Below are 22330 nucleotides of genomic sequence, written 5' to 3'. Positions count from 1 at the left end.
TCTCAAAGTATTCTTATATGGAAAAAGCAAGGGGGTTTTGCTTCATCTTTAGCAGGGTGTTGCCAGCTTAAGTTTAATTTAAAAACCTGTTCATATATTTGTTGAATTTCAAAGCATTTTATGTCTTATTTCCTGCCATTTTCCCACTTGATTCAGCTTGTGTGTTGAAAGTACACCAGTCAGTTTTGCTTTTTCAAAATACAGCACAAATAATGTAGTGTGCCACATCACAGGCAACTAAGCGTTTTTATTGTATGTGAACACTACATTTAGTACTATTTGCAAACTCTTAAAAACACAACTTCAGTATTGTAGTTAAATGTGTACATGTCCTTGTAATATATGAGAGACTAATTTCTAACTAGTATTTGGCTGATATTTTGTATGCCTTTGAGAGAGAGAGTGATACCACACTGCCAAGTTTTTTGTTTTTTTTTTAACTGGAAACTCTCTAATTTCTTTCTTTTGCTTCTGTCATGGTAATGTTAAGGCAAGTCAGATTTTCTTTATGGAAAATAAATCTTGTTGAACTTGCCATAGTTTCTTATGTGATCAGGCATTTGGACAAAGCAATGGTGGTGCAGTGAGTTTGATGGATGGGGTCACCTAGATCATGCAGCACAGTTATTTAGCGATATCTGCTTGAAATCTTTGTCTGCTGCTGGGGCCGGGGGGGACTCCAACAGATGGGTTATCGTCCCCCTGTTCCTCCTCTTCCCCCCCCCCCCAAAAAAAAAAAGCACCTGAAGGTTTTGAAGGTGCTGTAGATACCTCCACTCTAAAGTGATTTGGTGATTCCCTTTCTTAGGTAACTTGCAGTTCATAGCACATGCGCCCCCTCTACTCAACTCTTGGAACTGCAGACTTTCAGCACTCGCCTTTGTATATCTGTGAGAATTTGGAGATTAATTTAAATGATTAAAGATGATTACCTGGGCTAATATGCTGATGAGAAAACCAATGTAGTGACTCAACGGTTTTGTGCAGTGTTTGGATGCACGTATCTTCTCTTTCTTGTAACCTCCTAGTCCCTGGATATGCATTTTTAGACAATGTATTTTTTTCCCCATAATTTCTCTTTTTAAAGTGAGCCTTCACTTTTGCACGGGAAGCAAACTGAAAATGTAAGATCTTAAAACTAGGCTTATTCTGTCGAGTGGCCCGAGCTTCCATTTCTTCATCAGTTTCCATGAATTGTAAGGGGAAGGGGGAGGTTGTGTGGGGAAAAGTTATGGGGGTTTTGTTTGTTTTTTTGTTTTGTTTTGGTTTTGACCAGTTCCCCGTGGAAACTGTCCTGTGCACATCCCTGTGCAGCTGTGCCCCCCGGCAGGGACCCGCCCGCGCGGCCGGGGGGGCCGAAGCCGCGCGTGTCCCAGGGGCGGCGGGGCCGGGCCGGGGTGGGCCGGGCCGCCGGGGCCGCCCCCGCCGCGCCGAGCCGCGCCGCGACGGGCCGAGCCGCGCCGCGCCGAGCCGAGCCGAGCCGAGCCGAGCCGAGCCGCGCGGGGTCGCATGGAGGAGCGGCTGCTCCGCGCCCTCGGGGGGCTCAGCCTGCATCCGCGGCCCCGCCGCCGCTTCGGCAAAACCCTCGTCCTGCTGCGGGGCCTGCCCGGCTCCGGGAAGAGCACGCTGGCCAGGTAAGGGCCGCCCCGGCCCCGGCCCCGGCCCCCCCGGGCTGGCTCCTGCCCCTCCGCCCTGCCGGGGGGGCCGGGCAGGGCACGTGAAAGCCTGCGCGTAGCTGCGGGAGCGGCGGCGGGAAGCGGCGCGGCAGGTTTCGCCGGGTCTGGCGCCGGCAGTAAGTCAGCGTCGCGTTTCGGGGAGTCCTTGGCCTGCCTCGCTGTGGCTTTAAAAGGAGGAATGAGAAACGCTCCTTGTAGATGGGTTTGGGACAGGGATGAGGCAGCCGACAGCATGCTGCAGCGTTGGTTTCTGTCTCGGTAAGGAAGCGCCTTGTTGAGACCTCGTGTAAGCACAGTCACCGAGAAACCTTAGTTTCCTCGGTCATTCAAAACTGTCCTAAATTTAATTCCTTAGGCTACGAGTAACTGCTTTAAGTATATACTATCCACAGGACTGTGTACCTTGTTCTGAGTGGTCAGTACCAAAACATATGTTCCCAGTGCGATCCAAGGAACAATATCTTTTATTTGTTTTTTTATGCTCTTCAGTGCAAAACGCCATGCTGGTATTTGTACCCTGGGCTGTTTCTCAGTGTATCACAGACGTGGTAAAGCCCTTCCCCTCTCTGGCACTGAAGCTTGACAAGAATGGTGATTTGCGTTTTCCTGATGCCTAGCACTTCTAGTCAGAGCAATAGCGGTGTATGAAATGGAAGGGCAGAAGAGACTGTTCCTCTCTCAAACAGGTCTAAAAAACTGATTTTGAAAAAAAACCTTACAGATAGAAACAACTCTGAGGAGATTGCTGGGAGACGGTGCCACAGTCAGTGCAACACAGCTTAGCCACAACCTATAAATCTGGTATCTCAAAACCCCCAGTACCACCCGCTTTCCACAAAAAGAGGAAAAATCCCCCCCCCCCACGTCCTTCCCTCAAGTTTCCAGACTCTGGTGAGGAAGGCCCAAGTGCTAGTACCGTACACAGTTTCTTCAAGGACTTCACTGATGCTGTTGTTTTCGCGGGAAGGGCTCTGCTGCAAAAGGTGGCAGTATAAAACCCTACAATGGCCTCATCTGTAGTATTTCCTGTTTTCAGTACTGTACTTTCTGTAAAACGCTACCTTCTGCCTCTCATGTTTTGTAAGACTATGTAATGCAGTTACGGATACTGTGTTTTTAGTGAAATCCGAAATATGTGTCTCCCTAAAGAGGTGGTGTAAGGACAGGCCTCATCTCTTTCAGAGGAGCTTGGGTCTTCTTGTAGTGCAGAAAGAACTTCATGATCTGCGGACGTATCCTTCACAGGTACAAGTAACTGGCTCACCACCGTTTTTTCGGTTAGAACACAAGATTAATTATTAATGACAGACTTACAAAATGCATAGTAAGCCTTGTTTTAGTCCCATGGGAGATGAACACTCAAGCATCTCATTCTGCATCCAGCTCCTGGAAAAGACAGAGGTGACATGTTAATTGTATCATTACCTTCGGCAGTACGTGGCACAAAGGGCAGTTGCAAAAACTGTGTGTAGTGCCTCTCCATTAATTCTGGCTAGATTATAAAAAGAGGCTGTGCCAAGAAAATTCAGGGATGTGCCCATCCCACATTATGCCCTTTTTGGTGCTGTTAATTGCAGCATGGTAAGCAAGATATACCAGGAAAGTTGTGCACACAGGCAGATGTCTTGATCCATAACAAAACAATATTTTTGAAACAAGTATTTTTAACACATCAGCTGCTGCACATGCCCATTGTTGTGCAGAAGGTGTAATGTGTATCACAGCGTAAACCACAGAATCACAGAATGGTTGAGGTTGGAAGGGACCTCTGGAGATCATCTAGTCCAACCCCCCTGCTCAAGCAGGGTCACCTAGAGCACATTGCACAGGATTGCATCCAGGCGCGTTTTGAATATCTCCAAAGAAGGAGACTCCACAACCTCTCTGGGCAACCTGTTCCAGTGCTCTGTCACCCTCACAGTGAAAAAGTATTTCCTCATGTTCAGATGGAAACGTCTGTGTTTCAGTTTGTGCCCGTTGCCTTGTGTCCTGTGGCTGGGCACCACTGAAAAGAGTCTGGCCCCATCCTCTCGACACCCTCCCTTCAGATACTTGTACACGTTGATAAGATCTCCTCTCAGCCTTCTCTTCTCCAGGCTAAACAGGCCCAGCTCTCTCAGCCTTTCCTCATAAGAGAGATGTTCCAGTCCCCTAATCATCTTTGTAGCCCTTTGCTGGACTTGCTCCAGTAGTGCCACATCCCTCTTGTACTGGGGAGCCCAGAACTGGACACAGTACTCCAGATGGGGCCTCACCAGGGCTGAGGAGAGGGGGAGGATCACCTCCCTCGACCTGCTGGCAACACTCTTCCTGATGCACCCCAGGATCCCATTGGCCTTCTTGGCCACAAGGGCACATTGCTGCCTCATGCTTAACTTGGTGTCCACCAGCACTCCCAGGTCCTTCTCCACAGAGCTGCTTTCCAGCAGGTCAACCCCCAACCTGTACTGGTGCATGGGGTTATTCCTCCCTAGGTGCAGGACCCTGCACTTGCCTTTGTTGAACTTCATGAGATTCCTCTCCGCCCACCTCTCCAGCCTGTCCAGGTCTCTCTGAATGGCAGCACAGCCCTCTGGGGTATCACCACTCCTCCCAGTTTTGTATCATCAGCAAACTTGCTGAGGGTGCACTCTGTCCCTTCATCCAGGTCATTGATGAAGAAGTTGAACAAGACTGGAGCCAGTACTGACCCCTGGGGGACACCGCTAGCTACAGGCCTCCAACTAGACTCTGCACCGCTGATCACAACTCTCTGAGCTCTGCCATTCAGCCAGTTCTCAATCCACCTCACTGTCCACTCATCTAGCCCACACTTCCTGAGCTTGTCTATGAGGATGTTATGGGAGACAGTGTCGAAAGCCTTGCTGAAGTCGAGGTAGACAACATCCACTGCTCTCCCCTCATCTACCCAGCCAGTCATTCCATCATAGAAGGCTATCAGATTGGTTAAGCATGATTTCCCCTTGGTGAAGCCATGCTGACTACTCCTGATCACCTTCTTTTCCTCCACATGCTTGGAGATGGCTTCCAGGATGAGCTGCTCCATCACCTTTCCAGGGATGGAAGTGAGGCTGACTGGCCTGTAGTTCCCTGGGTTCTCCTTCTTGCCCTTTTTGAAGACCAGGGTGACATTGGCTTTCTTCCAGTCCTCAGGCACCTCTCCTGTTCTCCATGACCTTTCAAAGATGATGGAGAGTGGCTTAGCAATAATGTCCGCCAGCTCCCTCAGCACTCGTGGGTGCATCCCATCAGGGCCCATGGATTTGTGGGTGTCAGGTTTGCTTAAATGATCTCTAACCCGATCCTCCTCCACCAAGGGAAAGTCTTCCTTTCTCCAGACTTTCTCTCTTGCCTCCAGGGTCTGGGGTTCCTGAGGGCTGGCCTGAGCAGTAAAGACTGAAGCAAAGAAGGCATTCAGTAACTCTGCCTTCTCTGCATCCTTCATCACCAGGGCACCCACCCCATTCAGCAGTGGGCCCACAAACCAGTTTAGCTGAGTCCTAACGAGCATCTGGAGTGGCTTCTCTTTCTGCCCTTTCTGTTACAAATACAATTTCCATCATATCCTAGGAAAACAAGCCCTGCGCTGAGAAGCTCATGGTGCAGCTCCTGCAGCTCCTCACGTGCAAGTGGAGGGCTGTGATGGCGGGTAGTGCTCTGTGCAGCCTGGCTGTGTGCAAGCAGTTGCAGTGCGAGGAAGGACAAACAGAAGGAGCGTTGTCGATTAGAAGCCCTGCGAAAGCAGAAGGCAGATGGTGCATCTTTTAAGGTTTCATGCTGGCTTATTTTCCCTGCCCTGCCATCACTGCTCATAACTTCTCCTCGCTCGAGCCAATACGAGTTCCACTTCACAGTTAAGGATAATGTTCCCCGAACTACTTGTTTATTAGGTGATCCTAACTGGCTCCCTCTGACTGTTCACCCGGTGTTGCCACCAGCAGAAGCGCGGAGCAGAAGAGGGCAGTTTGCAGGTACATCTCTAACCGCCTCCGTCGGAAGTGCGTGCAGCACCATCCACCTCAGCACGTCCTCCCAGCTTCACAGTACAAATTTCCTGATCAAACTGAGGCAACTGCCGAGAAGACTTGATGGTTATCTGAGATGATGGAGTGGGCATAGCTTCCAAAAACGTCTCTGAAAATCAAATGAGCTGCATAAAGCTCATACCTGGTTCCTGAACAGGCTCTTTCTTTGTTGTACAGCAGCTGTATTTCCAGCTCTTTGGCAATGTGTTGCTGTGAGACACAACTCATGTAACACGTGGCCCTCTCTAGCTAACAGTTTTGCCCACATACAAGGCATAATCAAACAACCGGAGCAGACTGTTCAATTTTCCCTTTATATATTAATAGAATATCATATAACTTTTCATCCACTGCTGTTGATTTATCACTTGAAATAGGGTCATTCTTTTGCCCCTTATGAAGCATGGAGAGAGCAATCTTGCAGAACAGATGACTAGGAAACAGAAGGGAAAAATTACATTGGCACTGAGGAATTGAAGGCTCTAGCACTGAGCTCTAGCTAGGAGTGGCTGCTGCTAACGAGCTCTCTGGGTTGCCCCTGACCAGAGGGAGTTGGGGCCTTTGATCCCGGTGGCCCTTGATTAGGGCGGTCAAGCACCCTGTGAGTCAGTGCTAGGGAGAGGCCTATATAAGAGCCAGGCCCAGAGTGCAGCGAACAGAGGCAGCAGTTTGCGCAGCAGTTCGTGCAGAAGGGCGCGCGAAGGGACGCGTGAAGGTACCTTCGTTTCTGTTCCCTGTGGTGTACGCTTCCTCACGTATGGTTGTGACACGCCGCAGAGCGCGTTCCCCAGTGGCTGTTGGAGTTGCTGTGTCAGAGGCTGGGACCCAGACCGACCCTCTGACAGTAGATGCAGCTCTCCAGGTCTCAGGCTGCAGGGAGTGCTTGGGGCCTCTCCGGGAGGCCTGGGCTGGCAGTCAGCTCTCCTGCAGGAGGTGTGCTGCTGTTGACGAGTTGTGTCGTCAGGTAAGGGAGTTACGGGAGGAGGTCAGTAGGCTGCGCAGCATCCGAGAAGCAGAGCAAGAGATAGACAGGGTATTCTCGGAGACTGTGCAGCTTTGGGAGTCCCAACCCCCCACAGCAGTGGAGTTGACGGAGGGCTCTGGGCCGTGTGAAACGGTACATCATAACATCGTAGAAGAAGGCTGGAAACTGGTCACTGCTCGTGGGAGGAGAAAGGCTCCTACTCCTCCTGAAGACTTGCAGCTGAAGAACAGGTTTAGTGCCCTCCAGGATGAGGAGGAGATGGGCATGGCTGCAAGGGAAGTACCTGGGACAACAGACCCTGTGCCCTGCCGGAACGCCCGGAAAAAGCGGCGGGTGATTGTTGTGGGGGACTCCCTGCTGCAGGGGACGGAGGCATCTATCTGCCGACCAGACCTCTTGTCTAGAGAGGTTTGTGGCCTGCCGGGGGCTCGTGTGAGAGATGTCGTGCAAAGACTGCCTAGGCTCGTCCATTCTTCGGACTATTACCCGCTGCTGCTCTTCCATGTGGGCGCCAATGACACCAAGGGCAAACTGGAGACCATCAAGCAGGATTTCAGAGCTCTGGGGATGGTGGTCAAGGGTCTGGGAGTCCAGGTCATCTTCTCCTCAATCCTGCCAGTGAGGGGGATGGATGAGAGGAGGAGGAGACGGACTTTCCAAGTTAACGACTGGCTGCGCCGCTGGTGTTGGCAACAGGGTTTTGGTTTCTACGACCATGGGACTCTGTTTGAAGATCGACAACTGATGGCGAGAGATGGGATCCACCTCACGAGGCGGGGCACGCGGGTCTTTGCCAACAGGTTGGCCAACTTGGCAAGGAGGACTTTAAACTAGGAAAGACGGGGGAAGGGGAGAGTTATAGTGCCAGGGTAGTTGGCAAAAGACAGCTCAAGTCAGGACGCCTCCAGCAGGTGAACGCAGCCGGGGAAGTGCGCATGGGATGTGGCTATGGAGGACCCTCTTGTGTCCCTCCTGGGAAACCTGCATGCTCGATCACCTCTCTGAAATGCCTGTACACCAATGCACGCAGCATGGGGAACAAACAGGAAGAACTAGAGATGTGTGTGCGGTCGCAGGGCCATGATCTCATTGCCATTACAGAGACATGGTGGGATAGCTCGCATGACTGGAGTGCTGTCATGGATGGCTACGTGCTTTTTAGGAAAGACAGGCCAGGAAAGCAAAGTGGTGGAGTTGCTCTTTATGTGAGAGAGCAACTGGAATGTATTGAGCTGTGCCTAGGGGTGGATGAAGAGCGAGTCGAGAGCTTATGGGTAAGGATCAAAGGGCAAGCTAGCATGGGTGACACTGTTGTGGGTGTTTACTACAGGCCACCTGATCAGGAAGAGGAAGTTGATGAGGCCTTCTACAGACAGCTGGAAGTAGCCTCACGATCCCAGGCCCTGGTTCTCATGGGGGACTTCAACCACCCTGATATCTGCTGGAAAGACAACACAGCTAGGCACAAACAGTCCCGGAGGTTCCTGCAGAGCATTGGTGACAACTTCTTGACCCAGGTGGTGGAGGAGCCAACAAGGAGAGGTGTGCTGCTGGACCTCGTACTAACAAACAAAGAAGGACTGGTTGGAGATGTGAAGGTCGGGGGCAGCCTTGGCTGCAGTGACCATGAGATGGTGGAATTCAGGATCCTGCGAGGAGGCAGCAGGGCACCAAGTAGGATCACAACCCTGGACTTCAGGAGAGCAAACTTTGGCCTCTTCAGGGACCTACTTGGAGGAATCCCATGGGTTAGGGCCCTAGAAGGAAGGGGGGTCCAAGAGAGCTGGTTAATATTCAAACATCACTTCCTCCAGGCTCAAGAGCGGTGCATCCCTGTGAGTAGGAAGTCAAGCAAAGGAGGCAGGAGACCTGCATGGATGAGCAAGGAGCTCCTGGCAAAACTCAACCAGAAGAAGGAAGTATTCAGAAAGTGGAAAGGGGGACAGGCCACTTGGGAGGAATATAGGAATGTTGTCAGAGTATGCAGGGATGCGACGAGGAAGGCTAAGGCCCGTTTGGAATTAAATCTGGCAAGGCATGTCAAGGACAGCAAGAAGGGCTTCTTCAAATACATCAGCAGCAAGAGGAAGACTAGGGAAAATGTGGGCCCTTTGCTGAATGGGGTGGATGCCCTGGTGACAAAGGATACAGAGATGGCAGAGTTACTGAATGCCTTCTTTGCTTCAGTCTTTACTGCTCAGGCCAGCCCTCAGGAGCCCCAGATCCTGGAGGCAAGAGAGAAAGTCTGGAGAGAGGAAGACTTTCCCTTGGTGGAGGAGGATGGGGTTAGGGATCATTTAAGCAAACTTGACACCCACAAATCCATGGGCCCTGATGGGATGCACCCACGAGTGCTGAGGGAGCTGGCGGACATTATTGCTAAGCCACTCTCCATCATCTTTGAAAGGTCATGGAGAACAGGAGAGGTGCCTGAGGACTAGAAGAAAGCCAGCATCACCCCAGTCTTCAAAAAGGGCAAGAAGGAGAACCCAGGGAACTACAGGCCAGTCAGCCTCACTTCCATCCCTGGAAAGGTGATGGAGCAGCTCATCCTGGAAGCCATCTCCAAGCATGTGGAGGAAAAGAAGGTGATCAGGAGTAGTCAGCATGGCTTCACCAAGGGGAAATCATGCCTAACCAATCTGATAGCCTTCTATGATGGAATGACTGGCTGGGTAGATGAGGGGAGAGCAGTGGATGTTGTCTACCTAGACTTCAGCAAGGCTTTTGACACTGTCTCCCATAGCATCCTCATAGACAAGCTCAGGAAGTGTGGGCTAGATGAGTGGACAGTGAGGTGGATTGAGAACTGGCTGAATGGCAGAGCTCAGAGGGTTGTGATCAGTGGCACAGAATCTAGTTGGCGGCCTGTAGCTAGCGGTGTCCCCCAGGGGTCAGTACTGGGTCCAGTCTTGTTCAACTTCTTCATCAACGACCTGGATGAAGGGACAGAGTGCACCCTCAGCAAGTTTGCTGATGATACAAAACTGGGAGGAGTGGCTGATACGCCAGAGGGCTGTGCTGCCATTCAAAGAGACTTGGACAGGCTGGAGAGGTGGGCAGAGAGGAACCTCATGAAGTTCAACAAAGGGAAGTGCAGGGTCCTGCACCTGGGGAGGAATAACCCCATGCACCAGTACAGGTTGGGGGTTGACCTGCTGGAAAGCAGCTCTGCGGAGAAGGACCTGGGAGTGCTGGTGGACACCAAGTTAAGCATGAGGCAGCAATGTGCCCTTGTGGCCAAGAAGGCCAATGGGATCCTGGGGTGCATCAGGAAGAGTGTTGCCAGCAGGTCGAGGGAGGTGATCCTCCCCCTCTCCTCAGCCCTGGTGAGGCCCCATCTGGAGTACTGCGTCCAGTTCTGGGCTCCCCAGTACAAGAGGGATGTGGCACTACTGGAGCAAGTCCAGCGAAGGGCCACAAAGATGATTAGGGGACTGGAGCATCTCTCTTATGAGGAAAGGCTGAGAGAGCTGGGCCTGTTTAGCCTGGAGAAGAGAAGGCTGAGAGGAGATCTTATCAACGTGTACAAGTATCTGAAGGGAGGGTGTCGAGAGGATGGGGCCAGACTCTTTTCAGTGGTGCCCAGCCACAGGACACAAGGCAACGGGCACAAACTGAAACACAGACGTTTCCATCTGAACATGAGGAAATACTTTTTCACTGTGAGGGTGACAGAGCACTGGAACAGGTTGCCCAGAGAGGTTGTGGAGTCTCCTTCTCTGGAGATATTCAAAACCCGCCTGGATGCAATCCTGTGCAATGTGCTCTAGGTGACCCTGCTTGAGCAGGGGGTTGGACTAGATGATCTCCAGAGGTCCCTTCCAACCTCAGCGATTCTGTGATTCTGTGAATTGCTGCTCGGCATAATCTGTGGCTTCTCCAGTTATCTCCACTGTGTTTGTCCAGCTCCTTCCTATGCTGCCAGCCCTCTGTCCAGCCCCGTTGCTGTTAGGAGGATCCTTAATGTCCTTCACGGCTCCAGCTTGGATGTGTGTTATGGGCTTTGCTATTAGCTCGTGCTTCCAGGTGGTAATGCATTGCAAACATTTAGCCATGTTAATACAAAATGCCCTAAGCTTCAGGGAATTCTCCTGAATAATCTGTTTATCAAACCTCACGTGCAGCCTGTTGCTCTGCAAAATACAGCTGCTGCTCTAAGCTGAGCAGGCGAGACGCGCTCTGGGAGCGCTCTGCAACACCGCAGCAATTGACTGGCGGGTTTGCACCGGGTCAGTCTTCAGGGCACTAGCAGTTGTCCAAACAGTACAGGCAGCTAATGGTGCCATGCAGGTGTTCCAGATCTCACAGGTCTGATTTTCCAGTGAAACCAAATACGTTTCAGATGCTGTGAGAATGCCTTGTGTTAGGGAGAGTGACCAGAATAAGTAGCTCGATGCAGTGTCATTACATAAACATTAGAAAATTTACCAATTCTGAGATCTGCCTGAAATAAATACAGTTCCATTAATTTTTATGGTGCTGAGAATGTTCCTTCCAATATACTTAGTCAATATCGGAAGTTCATTTACCTTCAGATTTTCTGATGGAAAAACATGACAGCCTGAGAAATATAGTTATGGACTTCTTTTTTCTCCAATAATATTATTAGTGATCTTGGAGACTTCTCCCATGTACTCCACTTGCATCCAGCTAGTTGAAATCTTAGATAATTAGTTTGTTATCTATGAGGGCAGAAATATGTATTCTTAAAATTCAAAACTATCATTTGAAAGCACTGAAGATGCTATTAATAAAAATGAGACTTAAAAACTGTGTAAATCATGGGAACAGGTCCTCAGATTAATAACTTAGAAGACTTTAAAAACACCTATCTATTCAGAGATACAATTCTTACAAAGCTACTATGGTCAAATAGAAGCACAATTAGGTTTTCAACAGAAAGACTATGTTTCTCCTTTTTTGATCATAGCAACCATCATAAGCATGGCCAAGGCGAAACAGCAGGTAAATGTGCACCAAGCAGCCATGTTGCCCTGCCGAATCCCCGCACCCTGCGGCTGCCGCTGCCGTCAGCGGGGCAGGCGGCAAAGCCTGTGCCCCTCCACAGCTCCACGTTTCTGAATGCTCATCCTCTTCCAGCAGCAGAAGCATGAGTTGTGCTGCTTTTGTGACAGAGCTAAAGAAAAGCAGAAGCATTTAAGGGCTTTTTTTTTTTTTCCTGGCCGTATCAGGCAATCTAATGTGATATGTTGCCTGGCGAACAAATCTGCTTCCCCTTGGGGAAGGGGAAAAGAAAAGGGCAGGGAGGGTTCTGGGAGATTTATTGCAAGAGAGGAAACATCCCCGTTTCCTTCAATCCTTCTTTTTTTCTGAAATCCAGCAGCAAACTTGCGTTTAGCAAGATGTCTAATATGCCACGTTTTATAACTACAGCAAGACAGAGAGCTGTGCAATTAAATGTCCCACATCATAGATAAATTAACACTGGCCCTTTGGTGATACTGTTTATCACAATGCAAGTCTTTCTTTTTTTTTGGCAATGTTAACATATCTGATAAGCGCCCTTTGATCTCACAGTGAGATTTCTTCTTTTCCTCCTTAATATAGTTTGACGCTTACTGATCTGACTGCAATGGGTAATTTTTGTTTTATAGTGCTGCTCAAAATTTGTTAATAAGCAGCATTGGTCACAAGTCCTCCCATTTTCAACTGCTGCTGTAAATTTTGCCAAAATATAGGCATTTTTATTTTGCAGAGTGATTAGGATTCTAATGTGATGCCATAAAACCTTTTTTCTAAGCAAACCAACTTGTTTGTGGCTTATAGCTGTCTTGAGTTGCAAGGGAAACGCTAAAGAGGTTTGGGTGCCTGTTGAAATTATACAGGGCAAAAACCCCAGAATTTTTGCTGACTTCACAGTCAGTAGAGGATTACTGAAAGCACTTGTAAACTTTAGTGTTAGTTTGGCTGCTTTAAAAAGCCACATGTAAACACAGCAAAATAAGCAGAAGGTAAAGCTTCTTATTTTTCCCATTTAATGTTCTCTTATGTTGCTGTTAGTAGGCATTCACTTGTTTAGTAGGAAAAAAGGCAAATGTGACAGTGATTCATAGTTTTTAACACATTTTGTGCCATATTTTTCTTTCTTTGAAGCACAACTTTTATCTACTTTAATTACCAGTGATGTGAAGGTAGTAGACTGAGTTTACCAATAATCACATACGTAGCATCCATGCATAGATTGCTTAAAGGGTTGATATCAAAGTCCTCATGTAAATGTACGTATATGTGTTAGAAATTAAATAACAAGATATATGCTAAGAAAATAATTTAAAGAAATTGCCCTGACTGCAAAAAGTTTTAAAGGAAAGGAACATTGGGCAAGATAACAAACATCTTGGGATCTTTTATTAATATGCACAATTACATGTGCACATTAGCAGTTAAAGGGACTATACAAATTTTAGCACAACTCATTTTTTAGAGGTTGTGATGCAGATGGGTAAAACAGAGAGAAAGGTAAGCTGCTGAATTATATCGAGAGCTAAATATATCAATTTATCAACACGAGAGTAAGCAGGTAATGTGTTGGATGTTCACATGCTTTCCATGATAAGAATTCTTTGCCTGGGACCAAAATTAACGTGAGAATAGTTTGACTGCTTTCCAGCAGTTTGCAACATGCCTTTTGTTAGATCAGTTTGCCCAGAAGTAATTACGTGAATAAGCATCATTTCAGTGCTAGAAGATAACTGCACGTAGCCACTAAGTGATAGGGGATTTCGCAGTAGCAGCCCAAGGCTGCAAGGTCAGCGCTGGCCAGCCAGTCGGCAGTGGAGTCTGTGCTCTCGGTGGCAGTTACTACCGCAAAATAATATTCATTAATCAACCGAGAGAAGTTATAGTGGAAGTTACCAAGGCAGAAGTGGACCTTTCCTCAGCTAAAAGCAGTGTGCAGTACTGGTGAGGAATTGCTGCTAGCAGGCAGATTGGGATAAAATTGGTAAGTAAATGATGAGAGCAGAACTCGGGATGACAGAGTTAAACGTTGTCTGTCCATCTGCCTGTTTGTTTGCAGATAACCTTGAGGGACCTTTCCCTTTGCCCTTGCTCAGTTCGATCAGACATTGAGAAATATTTGGGATTTTTGCAGCTTATAGGAGTGGAAGAGAAACGTTTTATCAGGGAAGTTAAAATGAGCCACGGGGACTAAGACCTCGGGGTGGTGTGAGAGAACGGGGCAGGCGCCTCCACGTCCAAGAGGCACCAGGTTTCTGCATTGGCCTGGTTTTCTTTTCCAGAGCTGTTTTGGGCTGAGGGGGATGAGAGGAACAAGGTGATGCAGCGGGCTTGCCCCAACTTCTTGGAGAGATTGCTTCCCTCTTCCTTGTCGTCATCCTTGTTGTCGTCATCCTCCCTGCCTGCTCATCCTCCTTGTCTTCGTCTTCCTCGTCCTTGACCTTCTCTTCCTCATCCTCCTTGTCCTTCTCGTCCTCCTTCTTATCCTCCTCATCCTTACCCTCGTCCTCCTCCCAGCACTCCTGGGGCTGAGGAGAGAGACAGCTCTATCTATGGGCACAAATAAGTCAAGATCCAACTGTGCAAATGGGAACCCCGTCTTGCATTAAGATTTTTTTTGTACTCTCTAAGGACTGGTAGAAGAATGCGTCAAATTTAAGTCATCACCGAAGGAGCGTTTTCACTCCCTTGCACCCATCCCCGGGTGTCCGAAAGGTGGCCAGCCGGCTCACCGCAGTGCAGCCAGCTCACCGCAGCGCTGCTCTCCCTGTGGTTCCCGGGCCCCAAGGAGCGTCTGCGCGGGATGTATTGGCCGTTAGGAGCTGAGGGATTGCCCTGTGCTGCTTCAAAAATCTCTCTAGCGAAACTCCCGTGATCAGATTGTCTTTGGAGACCAGCTTCCTTGAGATTATCAGTATCTTTTTGGTTATTTACAATCATCTCTTTTCAGCTAACTCTGAAAGAAAATTGAATTTGTTAATTAATATCATTAAAGACTCATATATTGATATTCTGTTATAGATTGCTGAATTGAAGGAATCAAGAACATCTTTTTAAGCTCCACTCCTGTCCTCCTATGTGTCCCTCTACCAATTACGTTATTTTCAGTTCTCTTGAAGTTGGGGTTTTCAAAGCAAAGCGCTCTGCAAAGCTGCAGAGCATTCACCAGGCTCTCGATTTAATGCTCTGTTCTAAAGGAGTACATTAGTGTGCACTAATCCTTCTTTGATCTTTTTTTTCAGACAACTGAAACGTGACTACCCCAATGCTGTAGTTCTTAGTACTGATGACTTCTTTAATAGAAACGGTGTGTACGTGTTTCAGCATGACTTCCTGGAGGAGGCACACAAATGGAACCAAGCGAGAGGTGACTGACATGGAGCCAGGTTTTCTTAGCATAGTTTTACCTTCATAAACTATCCATAAACTTAGCCCCCAAAATAAAGTATCTCAAAGTAGTGGTGTACAGTATAGTAACACTCTGGGAAGATAATTTTGGAGTGCATCATCCACTGATGTTCATGGTTTACTGGTTAAAAAAATTATTTACAATGTCTGAATTTATAGCACAAAAGAGAAGAATTCAGAAATGACCACAGGTTGGTGATGGATGTTATTTTAGGAAGTAGAACAGTGAATACTAGGTAGCTTGGTAACAGCAGGTGGCATGCCAACACCAGCACAGCAGCGGCTCAGTACCACTGTTGGCACGTTGTTGTTCACAGTGTAAAACTCCTCCAGTGTCGGTCCCCACTGGGAAGTGGGTGTTACGCCGAGTTACTAGTGATGTCCCAGAGGAAACTTGCAAACTTAATTGTACGTTTGAGAATGAAACAATCCAGGTGTCTGTTTCAGGGAGAAAAGCGTAACACGCTTCTGAGGCTGCGCTCTGAACTCCTTTGTGGAAATGGCAAACGTACGTTGAGATCACGGAGCAGACGTCTTCTGCAAATAGTCATTAATACCTGCTGTGGCTGTCTAGTGCTTATGGACCTGTAAGCATGATCTACAGGCATTTCAGATCTTACCACTGAGCAAAGCCACTGGCTGCATAACATCCTTTGGGAAGGCGTCAGCTGATTTACTGTCCCCTGGTTGCATTTGGGCGGTAGGTGAAAACCCACGTCAGGGTCGAGAGCCAAGTACGCTAGGAGTGGGCCGAAGAAAGGATGCTGGGGGCTAATAAAACCTGGATCAGTCTGTTATTTAATATGTTTTAGCTTTACTTAATGTGTTGCATTACAGCAGACAAAGTAATGAAGAATGGGAAAAGCCCGGTTATTATTGATAATACCAACATCCATGCTTGGGAAATGAAGCCGTATGTGATGATGGTAGGGAAAGCTATGATTTATTGCTTTTACATGCTCAGCTATGACATTTAAGAGGCAATCTAATGGAAAGGGTTCTTACCATGGCTAAAAATAATTACTTCCGTTTTCCCTTAGTTCTCTAATTATAGTTAATGATAATTGATGCCGTGAAGAAGTAAGGAAAGAGATGCCAGTGTCCTTGTTCTATCTAGTTGGCTGTATAATGGAGCAGAAGCAAAATCACTCAAAAAGATTAACAGTCATTGATCTTCCCCTGTAACTTCCTGGCGCTCAGGCTGTCACCCCCTTCCCCAAAAGTAGCATGAATTTAACAGTTTCAGAATTATTAGTTGACAAATATATCAAGATATGATTTATAGTTTTAGTTCAGGACTTGTGAAAAATACACAATAAAGTGTCTTTGAGGATGCATTTGTATCTGTTTTCAGTGATTCTGGCAGGGACAGCATTTATTGGCAATATTTTTATACAATTTCATAATGTCAGTGCCAACCTTACATTCATGCTTGTGCACAGCTATAAGTTCTTGGGTTATGGTCTTGCCAGTTAAGAAATTTGAGTCTAAGTATTGTTTTTTTGGAGCCCAAAAGAGGCAAGTATTAATAGTAGTGCTGCAAACCCTAGGTGTGTTACTACAATAGTACAAATTGTGAATGCTTGTAGGTGACTATGTAGCCAGTGAGAGATCTCAACCAGAGGTGGACAAAATGTAAAAAAGGTCAGCAGAGTTCCCTGCCTCCTTTCTGCTTCTATATAACTTCCTCAGGGGGCAACCCTCCCACCCCCCCCAAAAAATCCAAGAGCAAAAGCAATCAAGTAATTAATTGTATTACATAGCCAGGAGCTATGCTGAGGTTTGCTGGGAACTCAAATCCCTGATGTGAGAGGACATGAACTAGCTGGGACTCAGCCCACAGTCTTGGTGAGGATCACTGTTATCTCCTTCCTTGTGGCTCTTGGTGGGATGTGACTCGTCTCTTCTCGGCCAGCTAAAATCTCAGGGTGGTGCTCACAGAGTCAGGAAAACCAGCTACCCCTGGGCTCGGCAGCCATCTGTCTACGGCTAAAACTTCTGTGTACTTCTTCAGGCCCTTGAAAATAACTATGAAGTTATATTCCGAGAGCCAGATACACCCTGGAAGTTCAGTGTTCAAGAACTGGCAAGGTACATCTTTCTCTCTTTGATTCAGCAGGGAGTTTCTCATTTTATTGATGTGCTCTGAAGAAAGGTTAGCCCTCTTCCTCTTTGCATGTGCTAAAAAAAAAAAAAAAAAAACCCTAATAGATGACAACAGAAGAACTGTGAAATTGTTCTGTTACTCAGTACCTGATGTGCAGTGAGCTCAGCCCCAAAAGAGTCTGACTGATCTGAAGGGAGTCAGTCAAAGGTGGACTAGTAAAGGTACCTGCCTGAAGCATATATTCATACTGCAAATGTCTAGGGGCAGGGACCCTGATTTTTGTTCTGTGTTTTGAACAGCACTTTCTGTATTTGGGTGCAAGACATGTAGAGACACTACAGACAATATCCTGACTTCTATTCTTAAAAAAATATAACCATAATAAATACCATCTTGCTGTAGTGTGGTGGGATGCTACATTAAGCACTTCCAAGAAATGAGGTTCTAGAGGCTCTTAACACACACATACAAAAGGGTACAATGTGCATATCACTTCTGCATGATACTGTTGTAACAGAGGTAACCAAATATGGCTCTAAATATGCTGTTTGGCTAGTGGATGCAGGTGAACGGTTATGTTATTGCAAAATCCATGCAGACAAATTCCCTGGCCTGTAGCCAGCTGGCTGTGCAGTACATTGCAGCACAGAGTGCACCCCTACCTATGAGACCCAGAAGCAAGCCTGTGCTAACTTACTTATCTCAAGAAAACAGGACATGGTTACTTCACTCCGACTGATTTTAGGTGTTGGCAATTTTTTAATGTTTTTGTATCAGCTAGGAACTCCAGTCAAGAATCAGTGGTGTTCTTTTTATGCTTGATGGAGACAAATGTCAGAGGTCTGTGCCGCAGAGCATTCACAGCCCCAAGGGAGCCATGACACGGCAGACGGCAGCTGATGGCTTGGGGCCAAAGGCCAGTGAGAATGGCCACGATGTAGCCTCACACAGTTGGGCCAGCATGTGCTTCACCAGCACCAGCCAGGAGGGATTTGTAGGGCATCACTGCAGAGATGGATTTTAGCAGTAATCATTAATTATAGGACGAACTGCTTGGTAACTAACTTGTATTTTGTTTTATTAATCAGTTGAAACAAGTCAATGGTTTATGGTAGCCTGCAAGCACTGTAAAGCTGATTCAAATACATTCAGTTTGAGACAGCCCCTTGGCAAATGGTTCAGGGACAACTGAAGGTGCTTTCCAGTGCACGAGGGCCTTCAGTCTGTGCTGCACATTTCTAGATAGCGGGTAAACATCCCTCGTTTCCACTAGTTTCCACCAGTGCTAGGTTCCCTAGATACCACAACCTTTTACCCCCCCCCCAAAACTGATGTGGACAACGTTGGTCTCCCATACAATCACAGCTAACTCTCTCCAGAGCACTGCTTATGGGTCCTGCACACCCTGGTGTGATTTAGGATACCACTCTGAGAGCACAAGTCCTTTACCATCTCCACAGCTCTGGTACAAAGAGGGAAGGAGCAGGGGTTGGTTTGCTGTTACCCCTCTGGTTCCAGGACTGCATGTCCACATTGCATCTTTGCTGGCAATAAAGTGTGTGCTGGGTGCTGGTCCTGGGCACTCACGGGGCACTGACTGCTGGAGAGCCTTGTGGCCACATTGCAAGTAGGGTGCTCGTCCTGTTGCATGACCAGCACCTCATTGCTGCCAGGAAAAAGGGTTTTTTTGAGTGCTCCAGGACGTGCACACTGCAAGACTGCAAAAAATACAGATGCAGGAGAAGCTTGTGCCAGAATGAATCCATCCTGCATGCTGAATCACTAATGGCACTTTAAAGAGCTAAATGGCAAAAAACAAGGCTATCAAGAGTTTGCAAAAACTTTTTGCAAAAAAATTTTTTTTTTTTTTTTTGGAAAACCAATTCACACTAAAGTGTTGAGCATCTGCAGCTGTTTCTGGTCTCTCCAGCAAGCCCTGCATGTTTGAGCACCCTGTTCCCCTCCCTCTCAGCCACTTCTTCATTTGCTCCCAATGCATGAGTGTGGCCAGCCTCTGTGGCAAACACCAAATTGTACCACATTTGTCTTCCCACCGCCTTCCCCTCAAGTCCCTGTGTTTGCCAGCAGCCAGCAGCAGGCATTGGTGTTTCAGCCCAGAGAGCACCTGGGCTGAGTTTTCCCACTCAGGTACCACAGCAGCAGGGTCTGGCCCTGCACGTGTCTGTTGTGAGGCAGCGGCACTACAGCCCCTGGCTGCCTTTCCGCAGGTGTGTCAAAGCTCCCCGAGCCTGGCAAGCTGTTTGCACTAAGTAACAGCAGTATTCATATGACATGATACACAGGTCTACGCACTGCTTTCCTAGCTGGCCCGTGTTTCAAAGTATTCATCTAACATCTCACGGCCTGGCTGCTCACCAAAATCTTTGGGTTATGTTTTGCAACAAAGTCATCAAAAATAATTTTGAAATGTAGGTGGCAATGATTAACAATAGCAAAAAAGGGCTAGAATCATATCGCTGGGGACGAGACCTGAAGTCCTGAGCACAGCAGGAACCTTAGCAAGCTTAAGATAACCTATAATATATGGACGACTAAATACCTGTATTTTCTATTCATGTTGGTTCTATAGAAGAAACATTCATGCTGTCCCTCGACAAAAGATACAGCGGATGAAGGAGCAGTACGAGCACGGTGTTACCTTCCACAGCGTTCTTCGGGCTGAAAAGCCGAGTGGAGCTGAGAGGAGCGCTGGGGGCCCCCAGGCAGCTGGCGGCCGAGGGACCCAGCACAGCCCCCAGGCAGCCCTTGCCGACAGGAGACCACATGTGCCACGTACAAACCTTGCACCAATTAATTAAGGGGCAGATTTCACAATGTGTTTTAATTGTCAGGGTATAAATGTCTGTCTTCATTTTTACATTTTTCTAAATTATTCTTGTATTTTTCTACTATATTTCTAATGTAGACTTTTGTATCTTACAAGTCTTTAAATGTCAGTGGACAATAATTTCACAGGTTTACATGACTGAGCCAAGCCCACTGTACCCAGTACAAACTGTACACCCCTGCCCAATCCTTCTTCCGCCACTAAAATCCAGCCATGTGTACAGTGAAATTTGCTAGCTGTGCTCATCACTCTCTTTTTTTTCCCCACCTAGCTGTCACTAATAGATAATACTAGATATTCCCAAATGCTTTCTTTCATTACAGGCTAAGTGGTCAAGTCCTCCTCTGTGCAGTGGTTCTTTCTTGACATTTTGCTACCTCTTACCTGGCTGCATGTCTCTCATGGCCTGTTGTCTCTTCCCCCTCTATCTTGTCCAGGGCATTACTGCTGGCTTTAAGAGAGGCAAAGTGACTCATAAAACAAAAAAGTAGCTCTACAAGACCATATCAAGATTTAACAGTGTTCCTGTTCTACGTCTACATCTCTGCTGCTTTGATTCGTGCTTTTCTCGCTTTAGCTCTTACACAGCCAAACAGTTTCTCCAGCCTCAAGAAAAGCTTTAACACTGAACCGAGCTCTTTATCTGGCCAAGACTTGGGCTGGCAGAAGAGGCTGAGTTCAGCCGGGCCTGACACAAGGCCGTGTATAGAGGCTCTTCAAAGCAGCTGTTAGTGCTAGTCTAGCACTCAACTCTGGCAAGCAGGACCAGGGCTACAGAAACAGCTCTAAATAGTTGAAACATAAGTCTACAACATACCTGAAATAACCTAAAGCACAAATTCTATTGCAGAAAATAATTACTTAAGAAAGAATAAAAAAAAAGTGTACATAAGTGGAGAAATCAGCTCCTTCCATGACAAAGTGCTGAGAACCCACACACTGATGGATGAATGAAAGAAAGAAGCTATCTTGCACTACTTTTCCTTTGTCTGTATCTTTAAATCACACTGATTATTTCCGTATCAGGAAGCCTCAGGAAGCAATTTTTAAAATGCAGCATTTGCAATGGCAATTTTTTAAAGTAGGTGTGAAATATTAGACAGCAGTTGTAGAAAGGGACAGTAGTGCTTAATTTTGCGGTAGGAAATGAAGAGAGCTAGCACTAGACACTGAGAAGCATAGGTACAGCTTAACTAATTAGCAGTTTAGTAGACAGATGAGTTAAGAGGCATAAAGAAATATCATGCTGTCACTGTGCTAAAGCAAAGCTGTTTGTAGGACAGTAGCAGACATACGGGATAAATTTTTTACTCAAGCAGCATTTAAGGTAGTAGTGTCTTAAATGGTCTTCGTCATAAATAATTGTGAACAAGGGGGCCTAGGGAACCTGGCTCTGCAGCATTGCACCAAGGCTTACAGAAACATCAGCAGTTGTGTAGTGAAGCCACTTACACCCCATTACAATTCTCTGGTCCTGCTACAACGTTCAGCCGTCCCCAGGTCCCCCCCAGGTTGGTGGGGGGAGCTGCTGGCCTCCTGCAGGAGCATCCACCTTTGGCAGGCGCCTGGCGGGAGGCAGCAGGACAGGGCAGGCTGACAGCAAAATCCCAATGGAGGTTGCAGCTCAGCTTGCTAGAGTGGAGAAAGTAGAGTAGTAGAAATTCCAGTTCTGAGAAGTCTTGCTTGTTGAGCTTAATGAGAACAAAGTAATGAGTAAAAGTACTCACTACTGCGCTTGAATATTTTCCTGGCAGAAAGAACTCATAAGTGATGAAATTAAAGTAAGATCATTCTTTCCATAACATTGTGGCTCGAAGTGGTACCTTTAACTACAACTGAGTAGTTTAGAAACATTGCCCAAGGATTAATCTGTTAATCCATTTATACATTGCTATCAAACCTTCACAGTTACAGCTGTTTTCTAAAACTTTTAGCACTATAAGAAGTATGAGGGAAAAAAAACATTACGAGAATTGTACTGAAATTAAAAAGCAATATTCCAGAATTAAAGTGTTAAATTCTGGTTATAATGGAATCAGGGAATTGTTTTCACCTATTTGGCACAGTGCTAATCCAATAGATGTGCTCCATATTTACTTCTAACAGCCAAACAACTGTTCTAACAGAGGCCAACAAAACTGATGGTTTCAGACAGAAACAAAAGATTGTGCTGTAATTCAGGAATACATCAGAATCAAAGCAATGGCTTATAAAATGTCAATAAACCTTCAGCCACGCTGATGCCTATTGTATCATACATAGCTGTGTGGGAAATGTATAATTATTCAACTCCAATTT

General features: G+C 47.0%; 1 protein-coding gene across 1 annotated transcript; it reads left to right on the top strand.

The window, feature by feature from the left end:
• Positions 1–1471: 1471 nt before the first annotated feature.
• On the top strand, positions 1472–22262 carry N4BP2L1 (NEDD4 binding protein 2 like 1). Its single transcript, XM_067291109.1, has 5 exons — positions 1472–1634; positions 14912–15036; positions 15915–16003; positions 17092–17168; positions 19775–22262. The coding sequence occupies exons 1-5, from the start codon at positions 1510–1512 to the stop codon at positions 20001–20003; spliced, it is 645 nt and encodes a 214-aa protein (XP_067147210.1). The 5' UTR covers positions 1472–1509; the 3' UTR covers positions 20004–22262.
• The last annotated feature ends 68 nt before the right edge of the window (positions 22263–22330 follow it).

This window comes from Apteryx mantelli, chromosome 1 (genome assembly GCF_036417845.1).
Source record: "Apteryx mantelli isolate bAptMan1 chromosome 1, bAptMan1.hap1, whole genome shotgun sequence".
Classification (NCBI taxonomy): Eukaryota; Metazoa; Chordata; class Aves; order Apterygiformes; family Apterygidae; genus Apteryx; species Apteryx mantelli.
This window is presented reverse-complemented; position numbering and strand designations above follow the sequence as displayed.